The sequence below is a fragment of the Phoxinus phoxinus genome, assembly GCF_949152265.1.
Source record: "Phoxinus phoxinus genome assembly, chromosome: 20".
Classification (NCBI taxonomy): domain Eukaryota; kingdom Metazoa; phylum Chordata; class Actinopteri; order Cypriniformes; family Leuciscidae; genus Phoxinus; species Phoxinus phoxinus.
In genome coordinates, this window is record NC_136895.1 from 5,225,836 (window position 1) to 5,247,982 (window position 22,147).

Genomic DNA, 22,147 nt, shown 5'->3' on the forward strand with positions numbered 1-22,147 from the left:
AAACCTCTTTTTGTTTTGACTTCATTTCCCATAATCCCTACACATACGTCAGTCCCCGCCTCCAATCTCTCTCTTCTGATTGGCTGCTGTAAGTACGGTAACATAAAGAGGACAAACTTAATGTGTTCGCAATTGCTGCCGCTACACGTAGCAGGGTAGCACCACTTATATGATCGGTTTAATGCCATTTCACACGGATTAGTTAGACAGCGTATACATGTTTGGAAATAATCCATGAATGTTATGATAATGGAACAGTAAAACCCATGAGATATATTAAATAAATGCGCTGTTTTAGGGCAGGAGTCGAGCAACTGTTAGTTACACTTGTCAATCGCTAACACAGTGAACATGGCCGCAGTGTTTCTGAAAACTCATATCAACAGAGATATAAACAAACATCTGCTGTAAGTCACAAGCTACTTTATTATATCATTTAAACAACAAATATAGGTGTTCATCGAAGTTGTCTGTGTTTAGAGTTCAGTGTCTGCATCAGCCGGTCTGTCAGAAGTATGACATTCAAACTTTAAGTAAAGTAACTTAGATATTTCGGACCTTCGAGACTCATTGCACTAATATCTTTGTCTAAATTCTGATGTGAAGTCATATATAGGTCAAAAATAATGTGTGATTGTTTATGAATGTGTATTTTGTGCAAGGTGACTGAAGATGAGCATAGTGAACAGTTATGAATATATGTGTGGGATGTTTTGCTGTGTTATTAAGCGATAGATCTGCATGTTTGACCTTAAACGGAGAGGTCATGACCTCTGCAGATGTGTTTGCACTTGACACTGTTTACTACACAAGCTACTGGTTCTCTCTTGACTGCAGGACTCTGATCTGGACCAGAGGATCCTTCAGACATGCATCAGTGGGTAAGAGACCTGTCATGGGGATGCTATTATTATCATTATTATGATTATGATTATTATTAACAGTGGTGTGTCTCTCTCACAGGCCGGATTGAGAAGGTCCTCATTGCTAACAGAGGAGAGATCGCGTGCCGTGTGATGCGGACGGCGAGGAAGATGGGCGTTCGCTCTGTGGCCGTGTACAGTGATGCAGACAGAGAGGCCATGCATGTGGCCATGGTGAGGAAACACTGCGGACTAACACCAACTACACACACACACACACACACCTCCTAAGGGTTTGATGGGTAGATGGATTGAACGTGTGGATGGAGTCAACGATATGGGATTCCAAATATACAAAATGCAATTCTCACATTACATACATTGACTTGAATACTCCTGTTCTATGATAACTAAGTTTTTAATTTCTGAATTCAAATGTATTTTCCTTATCAGAGAGTAGTTTACATTTCAGAATACATTTCAGTTCACTATATTTTCCCATAGAAAACAGCAATTTTTCATTGTAATAATAATCCACAATATTACTGTTTTTACTGTATTTTTAATAAAATAAATTCAGCCTGGGTGAGCAGAAGAGACTTCCTTCAAACACATTCAAGGAACACGCCGACTTTTTGGGACTTGAGCTTATTCCCCGTATCCCCCAGAGTTAGATAAGTCCATACATACCCTTCTCATCTCCGTGCGTGGCGTAACTCTGTCTGACGCACCCACCGCTAGCCTAGCTTAGCACAAAGACTGGAGGTAAACGGCTCCAGCTAGCATACTGCTCCCAATAAGTGACAAAATAGCACCAACATTTTCCTATTTACATGTGCAAATAACAAGGTCACATGAGACAGTCATCTTCTAACCGTATACATACTGGGAACTATATTCTCAGAAGGCGAAGCACTGCTATTTCTGCGGAGTGATTAGCGCAACACTGAGCGAACTCTCGTCTCCTCACCGCGGGGCTTCTCAGGCGCTGCAAGCAAATCCCTCCACAGAAGTAGCAGTGCTTCGCCTTCTGAGAATATAGTTCCCAGTGTGTATACGGTTAGAAGATGACTGTGTCTCATGTGACCTTGTTATTTGCACACGCTGTGACTATACAAATCACAACATGTAAAGAGGAAAATGTTGGTGCTATTTTGTCACTTATTGGGAGCAGTATGCTAGCTGGAGCCATTTACCTCCAGTCTTTGTGCTAAGCTAGGCTAGCGGTGGGTGCGTCAGATAGAGTTACGGCACGCACGGAGATGAGAAGGGTGTGTGTGGACTTATCTAACTCTGGGGGATACGGGGAATAAGCTCAAGTCCCAGAAAGTCGGCGTGTTCCTTTAAACAGTAGTGATGTCTCCTCTGTGACTCAGGCGGATGAGGCGTATCATATCGGGCCAGCGGCGTCTCAGCAGAGCTACCTGTGCATGGACAAGATCCTGGACGTGGCCAAGAGATCCTGCGCACAGGTGTGCTGACCTCCAGACATGCCTTTCTCAACACGACTTTTCATTATATATATATATCATTTGATAATCTCTCTTTTTTTTAAATTGTGGTTTTGGGAAGGCGGTCCATCCTGGATATGGTTTCCTGTCGGAAAATACAGAGTTTGCTGAACTGTGCAAACAAGAAGGCATCATCTTCATCGGCCCACCGTCATCAGCCATCCGGGACATGGGAATCAAAAGGTACAGTTATTTTGATCATAATAACACTTGCAAAAACATGTTATTTGTCTGTGTAATAATAACTGCACCCTAGAAAAGCTTAAGCGACTCTTGTGAAAAAGAAGTGTGCTGAATTGTGTTGAATGTGCACTTTTACTTCAAATCTTAAAAAGTATATTTCTAAAAACTACTTGCAGATAATATAATATTACTGAAATATGCCACTTGAGTGTACGTAAAGTACACTCTCAAAACTGTTTCTGAACACACTTAAGTACTCTTTTAAAAAGTGCACTCAAAAGAAAAGTTTGTGTAAAGTACATTTTAACTCATTGTTTTAATCGTTTTTTCATGCTTTAAAGAAGTGCTTAATGCACTAGAAGTGAAATATTTTTAACTGTTGTGTTTTATTCAGTAATACATTTTAAAGTGCATTTTAAATGTACTAAATTACAACTTCATCATGACAAATATGTATTTACAAATACATGACATACAAATTTGAATAGAAATGACATTAAAATATATAAAAAATCTACTTTTTAATATCACATAATACTAAATAATGCTAAAAATACTTAACAGTACAGTCCACAACACTTTAACCATATTTAAAAGACAATATAGAATTATGAAATTACATTTAAAGAAGATGTTTTTAACTCCTGCTTAAACGCACTCTAATTACATTTAATATTACAATCAGTTCACACTTAAGTATATTCTTTTAAGGTGTATTATTATATAAGTACTATTTTTTAAAAAGTACGCTAAACTACCAGAAGCAAAGTTTGTCTAACCAACATTAAAGTCTTTCATTTCCATTTATGCAGTAGAAACACATCTTTGTTTGTTGTGTTTTAGCACATCCAAACACATCATGTCCGCTGCAGGCGTGCCAATCATTGAGGGTTACCATGGCGAGGACCAATCAGACGAGAGGCTTCAGAGCGAGGCGGCCAGGATTGGTTACCCTGTGATGATCAAAGCAGTGCGCGGCGGCGGAGGAAAGGTGGCGTGTGTTTCCGCTGAATGATGGTGTAGTGTTACACACTCGTCTGACACCGCTGCTTGATCCCACAGGGGATGCGGACCGCACACTCGGAAGCAGAGTTCCCGGAGCAGCTGGAATCCGCTCGGAGAGAAGCGCGCAAGTCCTTCAACGACGACGTGATGCTGGTGGAGAAGTTTGTGGAAAGGCCCAGGTCTGTTTGGTTTATCTGGCATGCGTCACTCACGTAGTTTGATGTGTGTGATGTGACGTGTGTGTGTGTGTGTTAGACACGTGGAGGTGCAGGTGTTCGGAGACCAGTATGGGGATGCGGTCTATCTGTTCGATAGAGACTGTAGCGTCCAGAGACGACACCAGAAGATCATAGAGGAAGCTCCCGGGGTAAGACTCTTTACTCGGTGTTAAAGGGAGAGCTCATCCAAAAATGTTTTACTCCCCTTCAAGTCATCCTAGGTGTATATGACTTTCTACTTTCAGATGAACACAATCAAAGTTAATTATTAAAAAATGTCCTGGCTCTTCCAAGCTTTATAATGGATCCTCGGCATCTCTTTCATCTCAATGTTAACGTTGGTACCTCTCGGCCTGTCTCAGATCAGTTGTGTTATGATTTTCTTCATTTCTTTAGCTCAAATTGACAATGTTTATACAATTTTTCATGCAACACCAGTTTCCTCTTCTGCACTATGCTTGTCTAGTTTCTCTGGCACATCCTTTTCTGAAATTGAATTGAAATTGATTGTTTGGACTCACTGTGCCCAGCTGTTCTTGGCATTGTTAAAGGGATACTTCAGGATTTAGCATTAAGCTTTGTATCAGTAGAAAACCTGTAGTATTTTTGAATTACCGTGCTTCCCTCCCTCACGTCCCCCTGAGACGAGAGATTTATGTATTTTTTGTCTGGAAAAAATCCTCAGATGACGCAAAAATCGCCATTTTACGTCATCGTAGGATTTTTTGGCCAGAGGCTAGAGACTACAGCCAGTAGGAGGCGCTAGATCCGCATGTTCTCAGCTCGCCCCATAGAGGGAGGATCTCACTCACAGAATGTACAAACAGTGTCAGCCATCTTTGGAAGCTAAGCTAACAGGCTCTTATTCTGTGGAGAAAGCTGAGTAGTAGCGGTTACCATCCTCTTTTCCCGGACATGTCCGGCCGTCGAGATCGTCCAAAATGTCCGGGATTCGGCTTTTGCTTTCTGCAGTCGCATTCATTGTTTACATGCACACCTTGTGTTTCAATCTAACTGAATTCATCCCGATTGGTGAATCTGAATGTAGTGTTTACATGAACGCTAAACAAGTGATCGGTTGATGTGCATTTTAACATTGCTAAAAAAAATCCCGCTCCTCCGTGAGAGATACGAGATCGGTGCGTCTCACAGGTGCCGCTCATCAGTAATTACGTCAGCCGTCAGCCTCGTCCCGCTCGCCGTTCTCCCGCGGCCGTCAGTCTCGTCCCGCTCGCCGTTCTCCCGCGGCCGTCAGCCTCGTCCCGCTCGCCGTTCTCCCGCGGCCGTCAGCCTCGTCCCGCGCGCTGTTCTCCCGCGGCCGTCAGCCTCGTCCCGCTCGCCGTTCTCCCGCGGCCGTCAGCCTCGTCCCGCTCGCCGTTCTCCCGCGGCCGTCAGTCTCGTCCCGCTCGCCGTTCTCCCGCGGCCGTCAGTCTCGTCCCGCTCGCCGTTCTCCCGCGGCCGTCAGCCTCGTCCCGCTCGCCGTTCTCCCGCGGCCGTCAGCCTCGTCCCGCTCGCCGTTCTCCCGCGGCCGTCAGCCTCGTCCCGCTCGCCGTTCTCCCGCGGCCGTCAGTCTCGTCCCGCTCGCCGTTCTCCCGCCGCCGTCAGCCTCGTCCCGCTCGCCGTTCTCCCGAGGCCGTCAGTCTCGTCCCACTCGTCGTTCTCCCGCGGCCATCAGTCTCGTCCCGCTCGCTGTTCTCCCGCGGCCGTCAGTCTCGTCCCGCTCGCCGTTCTCCCGCCGCCGTCAGCCTCGTCCCGCTCGCCGTTCTCCCGCGGCAGTCAGCCTCGTCCCGCTCGCCGTTCTCCCGCGGCCGGCAGTCTCGTCCCGCTCGCCGTTCTCCCGCGGCCGGCAGTCTCGTCCCGCTCGCCGTTCTCCCGCGGCCGGCAGTCTCGTCCCGCTCGCCGTTCTCCCGCGGCCGTCAGCCTCGTCCCGCTCGCCGTTCTCCCGCGGCCGGCAGTCTCGTCCCGCTCGCCGTTCTCCCGCGGCCGTCAGTCTCGTCCCGCTCGCCGTTCTCCCGCGGCCGTCAGTCTCGTCCCGCTCGCCGTTCTCCCGCGGCCGTCAGCCTCGTCCCGCTCGCCGCAGTGAACATGATGAATGGCGGCTGTAGAACGCAGAAGCCGAATCCTGGACATTTTTGGCGATCTCAGAATCCCGGGCAGACTCACAGAGACTCATTAGTAGCCTAGCCTTGTTGTTTAACTGTGCTCTTACTGGTAGGCGTGGCCTCGTAGGGCAGCGAAGCAAGTGCATTCTGGGAGTTGTTGTCTTTCATCCCCATAAGCCAAAAATACATTTTCTGGCTTTTCTCAGTCTAGAAGGCTCCAAATTCAAAAATAATTTCACATTTCTACTACCGGTACATGAATGACCCATTTTAAATACACATTTATCTTTCCAGAGGTGAAGTATCCCTTTAATGAATCTTTGCTCACTGGTGTTGTCCCAGTAGCATTGAAAACTGCTGCTGTTCCTAAGAAGCATGATGCAGATTTGGATAACTTAAATAATTATCGCCCTATATCAAATCTTCCGTTTCTTGCTAAAATTCTAGAAGGTGTTGTGGCTTTGCAGCTGCACAGTCATCTCACAGTAAATTAAATAATTTGCATGGCCTGGCCCCTCAGTATCTTTATGCACTTTTAACTTTATACACACCCAAGCGTCATTTACGCTCCTCACAAGCTGGTCTATTGGCAGTCCCACAGACTGATTTTTCAGAAGATGCACTTTTATGATGAATAGATGCACTTTTATGATGGATAGATGCACTTTTATCATGGGTAGATGCACTTTTATCATGGATAGATGCACTTTTATCACGGACAGATGCACTTTTATCATGGATAGATGCACTTTTATCATGTATAGATGCACTTTTATGATGGATAGATGCACTTTTATGATGGATAGATGCACTTTTATCATGTATAGATGCACTTTTATGATGGACAGATGCACTTTTATCATGTATAGATGCACTTTTATCATGGATAGATGCACTTTTATCATGGATAGATGCACTTTTATCATGTATAGATGCACTTTTATGATGGATAGATGCACTTTTATCATGTATAGATGCACTTTTATGATGGATAGATGCACTTTTATCATGTATAGATGCACTTTTATGATGGACAGATGCACTTTTATCATGTATAGATGCACTTTTATCATGGATAGATGCACTTTTATCATGGATAGATGCACTTTTATATCATGGACAGATGCACTTTTATCACGGACAGATGCACTTTTATCACGGACAGATGCACTTTTATGATGGATAGATGCACTTTTATATCATGGACAGATGCACTTTTATCACGGATAGATGCACTTTTATCATGGATAGATGCACTTTTATCATGTATAGATGCACTTTTATCATGGATAGATGCACTTTTATCATGGATAGACGCACTTTTATGATGGATAGATGCACTTTTATCATGAATAGATGCACTTTTATGATGGATAGATGCACTTTTATCATGTATAGATGCACTTTTATCATGAATAGATGCACTTTTATCATGAATAGATGCACTTTTATCATGAATAGATGCACTTTTATCATGTATAGATGCACTTTTATCATGGAGAGATGCACTTTTATCATGGATAGATGCACTTTTATCATGGACAGATGCACTTTTATCATGGATAGATGCACTTTTATGATGGACAGATGCACTTTTATCATGTATAGATGCACTTTTATCATGGATAGATGCACTTTTATCATGGATAGATGCACTTTTATCATGGATAGATGCACTTTTATCATGTATAGATGCACTTTTATGATGGATAGATGCACTTTTATGATGAATAGATGCACTTTTATCATGGATAGATGCACTTTTATGATGGACAGATGCACTTTTATCATGTATAGATGCACTTTTATCATGGAGAGATGCACTTTTATCATGGATAGATGCACTTTTATCATGGACAGATGCACTTTTATCATGGATAGATGCACTTTTATGATGGACAGATGCACTTTTATCATGTATAGATGCACTTTTATGATGGACAGATGCACTTTTATCATGGATAGACGCACTTTTATGATGGATAGATGCACTTTTATCATGAATAGATGCACTTTTATGATGGATAGATGCACTTTTATCATGTATAGATGCACTTTTATCATGTATAGATGCACTTTTATCATGTATAGATGCACTTTTATCATGAATAGATGCACTTTTATCATGTATAGATGCACTTTTATCATGGAGAGATGCACTTTTATCATGAATAGATGCACTTTTATCATGTATAGATGCACTTTTATCATGGAGAGATGCACTTTTATCATGGATAGATGCACTTTTATCATGGACAGATGCACTTTTATGATGGACAGATGCACTTTTATCATGTATAGATGCACTTTTATCATGTATAGATGCACTTTTATCATGGATAGATGCACTTTTATCATGGATAGATGCACTTTTATATCATTGACAGATGCACTTTTATCATGGATAGATGCACTTTTATCATGGATAGATGCACTTATCATGTATAGATGCACTTTTATCATGGATAGATGCACTTTTATCATGGATAGACGCACTTTTATGATGGATAGATGCACTTTTATCATGTATAGATGCACTTTTATCATGAATAGATGCACTTTTATGATGGATAGATGCACTTTTATCATGGATAGATGCACTTTTATCATGAATAGATGCACTTTTATCATGAATAGATGCACTTTTATGATGGATAGATGCACTTTTATCATGGATAGACGCACTTTTATGATGGATAGATGCACTTTTATCATGAATAGATGCACTTTTATGATGGATAGATGCACTTTTATCATGTATAGATGCACTTTTATCATGTATAGATGCACTTTTATCATGTATAGATGCACTTTTATCATGTATAGATGCACTTTTATGATGGATAGATGCACTTTTATGATGGATAGATGCACTTTTATCATGGATAGACACACTTTTATGATGGATAGATGCACTTTTATCATGAATAGATGCACTTTTATCATGGATAGATGCACTTTTATCATGGATAGATGCACTTTTATCATGAATAGATGCACTTTTATCATGAATAGATGCACTTTTATGATGGATAGATGCACTTTTATCATGGATAGACGCACTTTTATGATGGATAGATGCACTTTTATCATGAATAGATGCACTTTTATGATGGATAGATGCACTTTTATCATGTATAGATGCACTTTTATCATGTATAGATGCACTTTTATCATGTATAGATGCACTTTTATCATGTATAGATGCACTTTTATGATGGATAGATGCACTTTTATGATGGATAGATGCACTTTTATCATGGATAGACACACTTTTATGATGGATAGATGCACTTTTATCATGAATAGATGCACTTTTATCATGGATAGATGCACTTTTATGATGGATAGATGCACTTTTATGATGGATAGACGTACTTTTATCATGGATAGACGCACTTTTATGATGGATAGATGCACTTTTATCATGAATAGATGCACTTTTATCATGGATAGATGCACTTTTATCATGAATAGATGCACTTTTATCATGGATAGATGCACTTTTATCATGGATAGATGCACTTTTATGGACTTCAAAACCAAAACATTCATTCACTGCCATTATAAAGCATTTTTTAATATAACCCTGATTGTAATCGTCTGAAAGAAGAAAGTTATATACACCTAGGATGGCTTGAGGCTTGAGAGTAAATCATGGGGGTAATCTACATTTTTGGATGAACTATCAGTTTAATGTAACTGACCTGGCTTGGTGTGTGTGTGTGTGTCTACAGCCAGGCATCAGTCCTGAGGTCCGGCAGAAGCTCGGAGAGGCCGCAGTGCGGGCCGCCAAAGCAGTCAACTATGTTGGAGCAGGTGATGATGATGTCATGTGATACGTTTCAGCTGATGACAGCATTAGTGTGATGACAATATGTACACAACCATTCAAAATGTAAAGGTTTAACCATGAAAACAACTTCTCCTTGGTCTTTAAAAATGTCTGACATTAATTTAGTGATCAAATGTAGCACTCTTTTGGAAATATGATAATATATTGTAATTATAATTTAAATCGGACTACTTTTCAAATTGTATTGTTAATAAACCAACATCTCAGGAAAACGTCATGGGGTTTTAAATAAAAAAAATAATTTCTGTTACAGAACAGGGCATTGATTTCATACATGTCCACTGTAGATAAAACCGTTATATTGACTGTATAATAAAACAGTTTTATTGACCATTGATGAGTCAATGATGACAGAATTGTAATTTCTGCCTGAACAGGAACAGTGGAGTTCATCATGGACGCGCAGCACAACTTCTACTTCATGGAGATGAACACGCGTCTGCAGGTGGAGCATCCCGTCTCGGAGATGATCACGGGAACAGACCTGGTGGAGTGGCAACTGCGTGTAAGACTACTTAAGATATCGATATATGTGACCCTGGATCACAAACCCAGTCTGGAGTCGCACGGGTATATCTGTGGAAATAGCAACTATACATTATATGGGTCAAAATTATAGATTTTTCTTTTATGCCAGAAATCATGAGGATATTAAGATCATGTTCCATGAAGATATTTAGTAAATTTACTACCGTAAATATATAAAACATTTATGTTTGTGAGTGAATGCAGCACAATCGTGAACAAAAAATGCACAACTTTAAAGCAGATTTTCTCAATGTTTTGATTTTTTTGCACCCTCAGATTCCAGATTTTCAATAGTTGTATCTCGACCAAATATACATCCTAATAAACCACACATCAATGGAAAGCTTATTTATTCAGTTTTCAGATTATATATACATTTCAATTTAAAAAAATTGACCCATGTGACTGGTTTTGTGGTCCAGGATCACTTATTTCCCCAGTAATACAGTGCAGTCATTGCAGATTTGTCCACTAGGGGTCACAATAACACCTGATGCAATAACATGTCACTATATTCAGACTGGTGTGGTGTTTGTGTCGCTCAGGTGGCAGCGGGGGAGAAGTTGCCCCTCACGCAGGAGCAGATCGTGTTGCGGGGTCATTCGTTTGAAGCCAGAATATACGCTGAAGACCCCAGTAACGACTTCCTCCCCGGAGCGGGACCCCTGCGACACCTGTCCACCCCGCCGGGCGACCCGTGCACGCGCATCGAGACCGGCGTCCGAGAAGGTGCTTCACCTCATAGTACAGAGTCACTTAATGTGTTCAAATGGCCTTTCTTTTATAGTTTAAATCATATTTCTTCCCCACATTCAAATATTTAATATTAGTTGTTTTTGTGTCATGGTAATATTTTGGGAGGTATACAGTATGTGCATATTTTCGTAATGCAAATAATTATTAGTCGATTCATTTTTGTTTATTTATCGAGTGATTGATTTTGGGGTGCACTTTCAGAGTCGGCTTGTGAAATTCACTCTTAAAGGGATAGTTCACCCAAAAATGAAAATGCTGTCATTGTGTAAATGTCTTTGTTCTGCTGGACAGAAAGGAAGATATTTTGAAGAACGTTTGTAACCAAGCAGATCTCCATTGACTACCATAATAGGAGAAAAAATATACTATGGTAGTCAATGGAGCCGAGGTCTGTAAAAGAAAAATCTATAATTTTGACCCACACAATGTATCGTTGGCTATTGCCACAGATAAACCCATGCGACATGTGACTGGTTTTGTGGTCCAGGGTCACGTATGATTTAGTTCAGTGTTGGTTGGTAATGCTGTATGTGTGTTCATCATGTCTAAGGTGATGAAGTGTCTGCCCATTACGACCCCATGATCGCTAAACTGGTGGTTTGGGGAGAAGATCGCTCCGCTGCCCTGAAGAGACTCAGATACTGTCTACGGCAATACAATGTAAGCACACGTTCTCATCCACAAGCACTGATGTTTTACTATCTTTAGCATCTCATTTATTTCAAGTAACAAACATTTTTTTTGTTTGTGTGTTAACACCCCCTTCAAAAGTTCCTACGGTTTGGTCACATTAGCGAAAAGCTCCATTGTTCATGGTCAATACTGCAGTAATACAGATACAGAAGTACTTCTATATAGTAGAGTAATGCAGTGTTATTGTCATCTGCAGTTTATTTCTTAATTATTACACGGCTCTCTGGAATACTTGATTCTGATTGGTCAGTCCGAGGCGTGTTATTCCCCGATAACAACCGTCGTCAATAGCAACGCTGAATAACATCCGGGTATCTGAAGCCTCGCTCTGCTTCATACTAATGTTGTATTTTTTCGACTGTATTGAAAATAAAATCAGAGGACTTGATTATTAGTAGTACTGTAATATTGTTGCTGTGTTTATCTTCTTGCCAGGATTGTTTTGTACATGGATTATAAGATAATAAACGAGTAAGATTTCAAAACAGTTTAATCTCAAATAAATATATCTTGCCCCCATAATCATGGAGAAAAGCTGTTTAATGACTTTATCCCTTAAAATCCCCCATAATCAATAGTTTTATTGTATAGGCCCTATTTTAAAATGTTTAATCATCTGATTAACAAAATGACATTTTTACTTGGAAAAAAAATATTCATGCCTTAAAATATCTTGAATGTAACTCGACACGCTTGCTTCATTTAGTATACACAGTTTTATGAATATGCAAATGAGCCCCGCCTCCACTCACTCACTCACTCAGAGATCCACTGGTTGACGATCACACGTTGATCTGATTGGTTACAAGGTAGTGTGTGACGTCAGAAACACCAGCGATTTCACACCGTGTTTTTGAGACTGTCTTTGGTTCACTGCAGTTTTAAGGAGGAAATACTCAGCAATGCTGTCCACTTATGATGTATTCCACACGTGATCACATGGAAACTGTTCCAAAACCGCATGTTACTCATGTGCGAAGTGTGCTACACATGTATTTTTGCGTTCATGGGTTGGTTTAACAAATGTACATTTGACAGATTGTGGGTCTCAACACCAACATCGACTTCCTGCTGAGTCTTTCGGGGCATCCGGAGTTCGCGGCGGGGAACGTGCACACCAGCTTCATCCCGCAGCACTACTTGCAGCTGTTCCCCGCGGCCCGGAGCCCGTGCGGCGCGGTGCTGTGCCAGGCCGCGCTGGGTCTGCTGCTCCGAGAGAAGCGGCACACCGAGCAGTACAGGGACCAGTCTGGCGGTGAGAACGCCTCACTGATGATGTCCGTGACGTGTGTGTGACGCGTGTGTGTGAGATGCTAACCTGAGCTTCCTCTTGCAGACATGTACTCACCGTTTGCCTCCAGTAACGGGAGACGACTCAATGTCCTGCACTGCAGGAGCCTGACACTGCAGCTGGGGGACAACAGTGAGTACACACACACACACACACACACACACACACACACACACACACAAATCTACAGGAACATCATCCATAAATATTCTTGTAGATTTGTATAGGATGTATTCAGTAATTAAGATCATATCTGTGCTGGAGTTTCACACTTTCACTGATAATTATTGTTACATTACTTCTGTAATTACTATGTACATTTCTCAGTCTGCATATTTGAATAATTAGCACGTCTTGCCAATCATTACCGCAAGCTGATGCATGGCTTTATATAATGCAGGGTTTATATTGCAATATTATTTTCACACAATCAAGATTTATTCAGTGGTTTAGTTATATATGTTCTGATTAATGTCACACATTTGGGAAAGGTCAGGGTTCAATTAACTCTTTCCCCGCTATTGACAGAAGTTTCCGGCAATTAATATGTTCGCTGTTCTGCGGTAGAGGGTGCTATTACATATAAGTGTAGGCTATATTGTGTATATTTATATGTATAGTTAATGTTTTTTAAATATTGGTAAGACTACTCTTAAGGTTCCAATAGTTAAGGTTAGTTAATGCATTAACTAACAATGAGCAACAATGATTCATTACTGTACTTAAGTACTAACTGTTCATTAACTAATGTTAACTGATACAACTTTTGATTTTAATCACGTTTTAGTGCATGTCCAGATTAACATTAACTGAGATTAATAAATGCGTAAGAAATTGGTTTTAGTGTTAGTTCATGTTAACTAATTTAGTTATTCACTTGATTAGAGGCACTTTCTGTGTAATATATATATATATATATAGTAATGCATACTTTACAGTTTTAAAATGTTTGTGTGTGTGTTACAGTTTTATGAATGACAATAATTAAAAGCTGGGTAGGAAATATGCATAATTGTCATATAAAATAATGCCACAATGCAAAATAAAATCCTAAATAGGCTTAGTTTTCTTTACTTTTTTAGCCTCTGTCAGATTCACTCAGATGATATTTAACTAATTGTATTATTTCTTTTACAGAAGTGGCATTAGCTGTTACGTTCAATCCAGATGGGACGTACAGTATGGAGGTACGTTATGTTTTTAGACTGTAAAGATGATGATGCACATCTGCATTGCCAAATCAAAAAGAAGGTTTTTGTCCGAGATTTCACAGTCTCAGTCGGAACAACGAGTGTCATGCACTAATATAACCGGTCACTAATATAACCGGTCACTAATATAACCGGTCACTAATATAACCGGTCACTAATATAACCGGTCACTAATATAACCGGTCACTAATATAGCCGGTCACTAATATAGCCGGTCACTAATATAGCCGGTCACTAATATAGCCGGTCACTAATATAACCGGTCACTAATATAGCCGGTCACTAATATAGCCGGTCACTAATATAGCCGGTCACTAATATAGCCGGTCACTAATATAGCCGGTCACTAATATAGCCGGTCACTAATATAACCGGTCACTAATATAACCGGTCACTAATATAACCGGTCACTAATATAGCCGGTCACTAATATAACCGGTCACTAATATAACCGGTCACTAATATAGCCGGTCACTAATATAACCGGTCACTAATATAGCCGGTCACTAATATAACCGGTCACTAATATAGCCGGTCACTAATATAACCGGTCACTAATATAGCCGGTCACTAATATAACCGGTCACTAATATAGCCGGTCACTAATATAACCGGTCACTAATATAACCGGTCACTAATATAGCCGGTCACTAATATAGCCGGTCACTAATATAGCCGGTCACTAATATAACCGGTCACTAATATAGCCGGTGACTAATATAACCGGTCACTAATATAACCGGTCACTAATATAACCGGTCACTAATATAACCGGTCACTAATATAGCCGGTCACTAATATAACCGGTCACTAATATAGCCGGTCACTAATATAACCGGTCACTAATATAGCCGGTCACTAATATAGCCGGTCACTAATATAACCGGTCACTAATATAGCCGGTCACTAATATAACCGGTCACTAATATAGCCGGTCACTAATATAACCGGTCACTAATATAGCCGGTCACTAATATAGCCGGTCACTAATATAGCCGGTCACTAATATAGCCGGTCACTAATATAGCCGGTCACTAATATAACCGGTCACTAATATAGCCGGTCACTAATATAACCGGTCACTAATATAACCGGTCACTAATATAGCCGGTCACTAATATAACCGGTCACTAATATAGCCGGTCACTAATATAACCGGTCACTAATATAGCCGGTCACTAATATAACCGGTCACTAATATAGCCGGTCACTAATATAGCCGGTCACTAATATAGCCGGTCACTAATATAACCGGTCACTAATATAGCCGGCCACTAATATAGCCGGTCACTAATATAGCCGGTCACTAATATAACCGGTCACTAATATAGCCGGTCACTAATATAACCGGTCACTAATATAGCCGGTCACTAATATAACCGGTCACTAATATAACCGGTCACTAATATAACCGGTCACTAATATAGCCGGTCACTAATATAACCGGTCACTAATATAACCGGTCACTAATATAGCCGGTCACTAATATAGCCGGTCACTAATATAGCCGGTCACTAATATAGCCGGTCACTAATATAGCCGGTCACTAATATAGCCGGTCACTAATATAACCGGTCACTAATATAACCGGTCACTACGGTCTCTGTGTGGGTTTTGGTTGTTAGACGGGAGGTCAGGTGTTCCTCGTGTCAGGGGAGCTGCAGCTGGAGGGGGGCGTGACCTTCCTGTGCTGCTCGGTGGATGGGGTTCTGTCCCGACCCAAACTCGTCATTCTGGATAACACTGTGCACATCTTTTCTATGGTGGGTTTCTTTCACCCTTTGAATTACGCTCCAGCTTTCATGTCAAGGCTTTGGATGATCTTGTTGTGTTCTCTTCTAGGAGGGAAGTGCTCAGGTGGATGTGCCCGTGCCCAAGTTCCTGGTTGGTGTGAGTGGCGCCAGTGCACAGGGTGGCGCTGTTGCACCCATGACCGGCACTATTGAAAAGGTATTTAAGGCAGCTGTGGTTGAAGTGTGTGTACTGTACATCCTCTATAGTGTGCAGGACTAGAGTAGTGTGTCAAGAATCATAGAATACTGAACATTATGTGTAAAAAAGGTCACATGTACAGCCAAAATGTTCTTAAAGTGCCCCGTTATGCTTTTCTGAATCCACTTTAATGCACTTCATAAGGATGAGGACTTGAGCTGGAATTGATACGGTGAAACTAACAAGAACTGAGGAAGATCCAGAGCTGAAATTCAGATTGGCATTTCGCTTCTGACATGTGCTGTTGACCAATCACAACAGACTGGGCCATCTGACCAATCAGAGCAGAGCAGACCAATCACAACAGACTGGGCCATCTGACCAATCAGAGCAGAGTAGACCAATCACAACAGACTGGGTCATCTGACCAATCAGAGCAGAGTAGACCAATCAAAACAAAATCAGGAACCTTTTAAATAGTATAATAGGGGCTCTTTAATCTCTTTGTCAGCCGAACTGTTCCTCAGTCTGGTTCAGTAGAGCGTGCATCTATCCATCCATCCATCCATCTATCCATCCATCCATCCATCCATCCATCCATCCATCCATCCATAAATTATATCTATCTATCTAAACTATATCTATCTATCTATCTATAAACTATATCTATCTATCTATCTATCTATCTCTATCTATCTATAAACTATATCTATCTATCTATGTAAACTATATCTATCTATCTATAAACTATATCTATCTATCTATCTATCTATAAACTATATCTATCTATCTATCTATCTATAAACTATATCTATCTATCTATCTGCTGTGTCTGCAGGTGCTGGTCAAGGCTGGAGACTCGGTCCAGAAAGGAGATCCGCTAATGGTGATGAATGCCATGAAGATGGAGGTGAGGCTCTGTCACGTTCTCATCGAGTGCTCTGTATAGTCCCTGTCTCAGCTGACCGTGTGCTCTTCCTGCGCAGCACACCATCCGTGCGCCCAAAGCCGGGGTCATCAAGCGGGTGTTCTTCAAGGAGGGCTCGCAGGCCAACCGGCACGCAGCGCTGGTGGAGATGGAGGAGGAGGAGGCGGCGGCGGGAGCCGAGTAACCCCGCGGACACGGGAGCCGAGTAACCCCGCGAACACACGGCTGGAGATCCTGGAGCACTCACATTAGTTTGGATCTTTTGAGATTTGAAAAGCAAACTAGAAACTTTCTTATCTAAAAACACAGACCTGTGACCTGTAGCTTTCTTTGTGTGGACTTCATTCCCGAATAACTCTATGTTTCTGTGGTTCCTTGGTTTATTTGTACCATGTTGTCGTATTTTGATGAAGATTAACACTTAGATGACTGCGGACTGGCTTGCCATCTCCCTATAGACACACAAGTATTTGCGTTTCAACAAAACCAATCCGCTCATGTTATTTCCAGTCCCTTACTTGTGAAATATTACAGCGCACGTGTGAAGCATTACCTAACACTGATGTGTGTCGGTTGAGGGAATAATGTGCCTTGATGTAGGGTTGATTCCTGAAGGAAATGTCTAGAATCTGTATCTCTGAACCTTTTAAACCTTCATCATTAAAGGGTTTTCTATGAAGTCTCTTGATTTTCCACCTTTAATATTTAAGTTCACAATTATTCTGACCGCTGTCAAGAATTTATTCATTGTTTTACCAACATTAATTACTGTTTACACTATGCAACAAATGTAAGTGTTTGTGTTATTTCAGTTTTTAATCCAAATTCATGATTCCATTAATGGAAGTTAACACTACCAACTGGTACTATAGAGTATACTTCAGTTTATTTATATTGCACTTTTGTTTTACATGAAGAAAAAAAAAAGTGTAACTCTAGATATGATGTTTCATTAAACAAAGTTTGGGAGGAGCACGTTCAAATAATCCAACCAATTAACTTATCAACAATCATCATGACTATCCCATCAGCATGAGAGGAAGCAGTTTTCAGCATGAAACCCCCATATTCTAACATTTCATCATGTTGAGCTATATAACATTGATTAGTTTTATGTACATTTGCTCTGTCTAATAAAGTACATGTAAGAGCGTCTCTGTCTAGTCGAAGTTAGTCGCGGACGCTAGCTCTCGGAGTCTCGAAAACGCCACGCTGATGTTGATCCTCGTTTTAGTTCTCCTTTTGTCCCAAAGTCTACTTGTCATGATCCATAATGTTTGAACGAAACAACAACAGCGTGAGCGCACCGCTAGACGTTACGCAGTTGTCCACGTCTGTCGCCATGGTTACTATGGCAGAACGAGCGGAAACCAGGGATAACGCGGATATTACGTCAGTGACAGGCGACCAGTGAACGGGGACGAGACATTATTTAAAATGGGAATTTCTCTGAAATTAAAAAACTTTGGGAACTTTTGGGACATTGTAAGTACAACTGCAGGAAATATATCACACTGTGCAAGTGGTTTTTTGATATTTTATTACAAAATTCTTACATATTGTACCTTTAAATCTCATTCGAGTTAAAATAAAACCCCTTTAAATTGCTTATACATTTATTTATAGATGTTCAATGGCAAGTCCTGGAGAGAGGATGGTGAATCTCACAAAGAAACGTCATCCGGATCAGATTTATGTGGTTGCAGAAGTGGCATTAGCCGTTACATTCAATCGATGGGACGTTCAGAGGTAAATTATGTTTTTAGACGTCAATCAAAATGTAAAGCAGGGTTGTTTGAGAGATTTCAGTGTCTCAGTTCAAGGATCATCATGAACGTCTCTGGATCATGTGTTAGTTGTTGAAGGGTGACGTGACTTACCTGTGGTGCAAATGGATATAGTAAAACTGCACATTTTAGAGTGACAGCCTAAGGCACACCTGTGCAATAATCCTGCTGTGTAATCAGCATCTTGATATGCACACCTGTGAGGCGGATGATCATCTCGGCAGAGGAGAAGTGCTCACTAACACAGATTTAGACAGATTTGTGAACAATATTTGAGAGAAATAGGCCTTTTGTGTACATAGAAAAAGTCTTAGATATTTGAGTTCAGCTCATGAAAAATGGGGGCAAAAACAAAAGTCTTGCGTTTATAATTTTGATGATTATGGCTTACAGCTTATGAAAACCCCAAATTCACAATTATAATATTGTGAAGTTTTAATAATCTGTAAGCCATAATCATCAAAATTATAACAAATAAAGGCTTGAAATATCTCACTTTGCATGTAATGCGTCTATATAATATATTAGTTTCACCTTTTAAGTTGAATTACTGAAATAAATGAACTTTTGCACTATATTCATATATCAGATTAAGAACGTTAAGATGGTCAAACCTGCAAATTTATCAGAAATTACTGCTCATTACAAGATTTTAAGAAAGCACTACAAATTAGTTATTGTATTTATTGTATTGTACAAATTACCTCTAAAATGAAGGGTATAAACTTGATCTACTTTCTTTCAGACTGGTCTCTCGGAGTTTGTGCCGCCACTTTTGTACCATGATGTCATTGTTTGGTAGATAAAGTTGGGTTTGTTGGCCCTGTTTTCCTGGATGTCCACCGTCTGAAGCGCTAGGTTGATTTTCCGGGTTCACCACAGGATGACTGTGGACTGGCGAGACATCTCTCCCATTAAACACATTTGCAAGAATTTGCATTTCAACAAAACCAAACCACTGAAGTAAATGGAGAAAACGATGATCTTTATGCTGAACAAGTCTGTCTGTAGGATAGTTTCAAACATTGGTGTTGCCAGAGTGCCACTTGAAAATACTTTTAAAAACGGATTAGCACAGAGAAGTCTCTGGAGTCTTGTTCCCTATCGACACGGTTAATAGAGTTCACACTGAAAACAATGGTGTAGGATTTACTGTGGAACAATTTGCACTCATAATTACAAAGATACGGCAAGGAACACATTGAAGAAATTAAGTTGAAAGACTGAAATAATATTTTCTTGTAAAACTCTTCAATAATCTCTGTTTTGATACATTTTTTTGTGTCGTCTAGCCAATTAAGTGTTCTGAATTTCTTCATCTTATAAAATAAAATCCCTTTTCACAAATCCAAACAATAGTAAGATATAATAACAATGAAACGCTAGATTTTATAAATGTATTTATTCCGTAAATAGAACTTTCATAACATCAGCAATAAACATATTCACTGTGAGGCGAGTACAATTAGAAGAACATGTGTTTACACAAAAAAAGATGAAACCTCAACATGGATGATTGACATCACAGCTAGATCCGGTATTTCCAGTCTAGATCGAGTCTTATTGCTAATGTCTCTGAGTAACAAGTGGCATTTACTGCGTTGCTATATAATCCATGATAACGCATTATATAGCAAAACAATTCAGCCGTTTGATTTTAACGCAAGAATTGTAACAGTTATGATCAACATTGACATGAGAAGTGATACAAATAAAAACTAGAGAGAAATAGTACCAAAATAGAGTAATCCACAATTCATAATGTAACCGTTCTCCATCATAAAACCTGATTCTCCAACTGCCACCGGGTCACGGCACCACATTTCTAGCCTTCGCAGCAAAAACAAAGAGAAAACCCAAGACTAGACTCCTCAAAATGGGAGCGTTTATGTCGAGTTCACTTTTAGGCCTCCGTTACAGGGATATTGAGACATATTGACCAAAGTGTAGCATGCAGTCGGATATCATAAACTTCAATATAGTTGATCCAAGCAAGTTTAAAACGGTTGTCTCAATGCTCCGGCCTTACAATAACCCAGACTATGCCCTCTTACGTGATTAAATACACACACGCATACACACAAAACAAGGAAATAATCAAACAGCTTTGACAAGTGGTTAGCAACACAAGCAGAAAAACAATGAACACGGCAACAATGATAAATTAACTGATGGCAATAGTTAGAAATGAACATTTAGCATGTGCGAGAGAGAAGTGATATGCAGGCACATGACAGACGGAGGTGAAAGTGGACGAGATATACACGAGGTTTCTTTCGAGAACTCTGCAACATTCATGCATCATGATGATCTGTACAGATCAAGTACAGGTAGGCATCTTAGGGTAGGAGGCTACAGGTTTTGCTCACGTTTAATACCTTGAAAATCAGGCAATTAAAAGAGGGACTTATGGCTTCAAAACAGACCCCCTCGTTTTCCTCAGGAAAGATGGTGGCCCTTTTCGTATAGTTTCGTGGTTTACGAGCACAGAAACGTTCAAGTCAGACACATCCTTTGGTTTTTCTGCGTATCCCTCGTTGCTGATCACATGACGTGACGCTCTGGTTAACAGAGCTCTTAAAGTGAGACATCAGTGAGAGTCTGGCTGGTGATTGGACGAGGGGTCGAGGCTGGGCATCTTCAGGCTCCAGACTGGGGCATTAGCAATGAGACACCTCCACGGGCGAGAGCGTCAGGATGCTGCGGTCATTGGAGAAGAAGGTCTCAGAGTCGCTCCAAGATCTGGAAGCATCAAGGAAATTGCGAACAGTGAGGGGGACAGTGTGGATAGTTCGGTGCTTCTGTGGTCAGCTCAATTCACACATGCTCTATATTCATAACCACCTGAATACTGGAAATTAGATTAATATCAGGCTATTTTTATACAATGTTATAAAAGTAAGAGACACATCTGTCCTTTCTATCATAGATTAAAATGTTTTAAAGTCTTATTTCATTTAGAACGTAAGTACGTTACACTATTTTAGGTAACACTTTATTTTACAGTGTTCTCGTTACATTTGTTAATAGCAATAACAGTAAATTATGCATAATTACATGCAGTTAACCCTCAACCAAACCCTAACCCTATACTATAGTAAGTACATGTAGCTAATTAATATTACTCAGTACTTAAATGTATAATTACACTGTCACAATGGCACCTTAAAATAAAGTGTAACCCTATTTTAAGGTGACGTAGTTACATTGTATTCGTAATATTAATTAACTACATGTACTTACTAGAGCTACGGTTAGGGTTAGTTACTTGTAATTATGCATA

General features: G+C 40.5%; 2 protein-coding genes across 5 annotated transcripts in view; one reads left to right on the forward strand and one right to left on the reverse strand.

Moving 5' to 3' along the window:
• The first annotated feature begins 96 nt into the window (after positions 1-96).
• On the forward strand, positions 97-17,759 carry mccc1 (methylcrotonyl-CoA carboxylase subunit). 2 transcript variants are annotated; one of them, XM_079594102.1, is made up of 19 exons: positions 97-407; positions 838-881; positions 964-1,097; positions 2,240-2,335; positions 2,436-2,557; positions 3,401-3,548; positions 3,620-3,741; positions 3,818-3,929; positions 9,620-9,701; positions 10,116-10,243; positions 10,812-10,995; positions 11,573-11,682; positions 12,754-12,970; positions 13,052-13,138; positions 14,144-14,193; positions 15,843-15,980; positions 16,060-16,167; positions 16,988-17,059; positions 17,136-17,759. In XM_079594102.1, the coding sequence occupies exons 1-19, from the start codon at positions 352-354 to the stop codon at positions 17,259-17,261; spliced, it is 2,136 nt and encodes a 711-aa protein (XP_079450228.1). In that variant the 5' UTR covers positions 97-351; the 3' UTR covers positions 17,262-17,759. The 2 variants fall into 2 exon arrangements, with proteins under 2 accessions (XP_079450228.1, XP_079450229.1); XM_079594103.1 differs by lacking the exons at positions 16,988-17,059; positions 17,136-17,759 and adding an exon at positions 16,354-16,505 and having other exon boundaries at positions 201-407.
• Positions 17,760-20,248: 2,489 nt separating this feature from the next.
• The window catches only part of atp11b (ATPase phospholipid transporting 11B), a 66,210-nt gene continuing 64,311 nt past the window's right edge, over positions 20,249-22,147 (reverse strand). For 2 of the 3 annotated variants that reach the window (XM_079592268.1, XM_079592270.1), the window contains exon 31: positions 20,256-21,606. Coding sequence is in view for 1 of the 3 variants with exons in the window: in XM_079592269.1 (XP_079448395.1) it covers positions 21,525-21,606 (82 nt within the window). In the remaining 2 variants the exon portion in view is untranslated. Of the gene's footprint in view, positions 21,607-22,147 lie in introns of all 3 variants that reach the window. The other variant, XM_079592269.1, reaches the window with a different exon arrangement.

What these genes read in the sequence shown, in the direction of transcription:
- mccc1 (XM_079594102.1), top strand. Translation starts at nt 352, where the DNA reads ATGGCCGCAGTGTTTCTGAAAACTCATATCAACAGAGATATAAACAAA. An exon ending in AGGCCATGCATGTGGCCATG is followed by an intron (nt 1,098 to 2,239) that starts GTGAGGAAACAC and finishes TCTGTGACTCAG; the next exon opens with GCGGATGAGGCGTATCATAT. An exon ending in TGAATGCCATGAAGATGGAG is followed by an intron (nt 17,060 to 17,135) that starts GTGAGGCTCTGT and finishes CTTCCTGCGCAG; the next exon opens with CACACCATCCGTGCGCCCAA.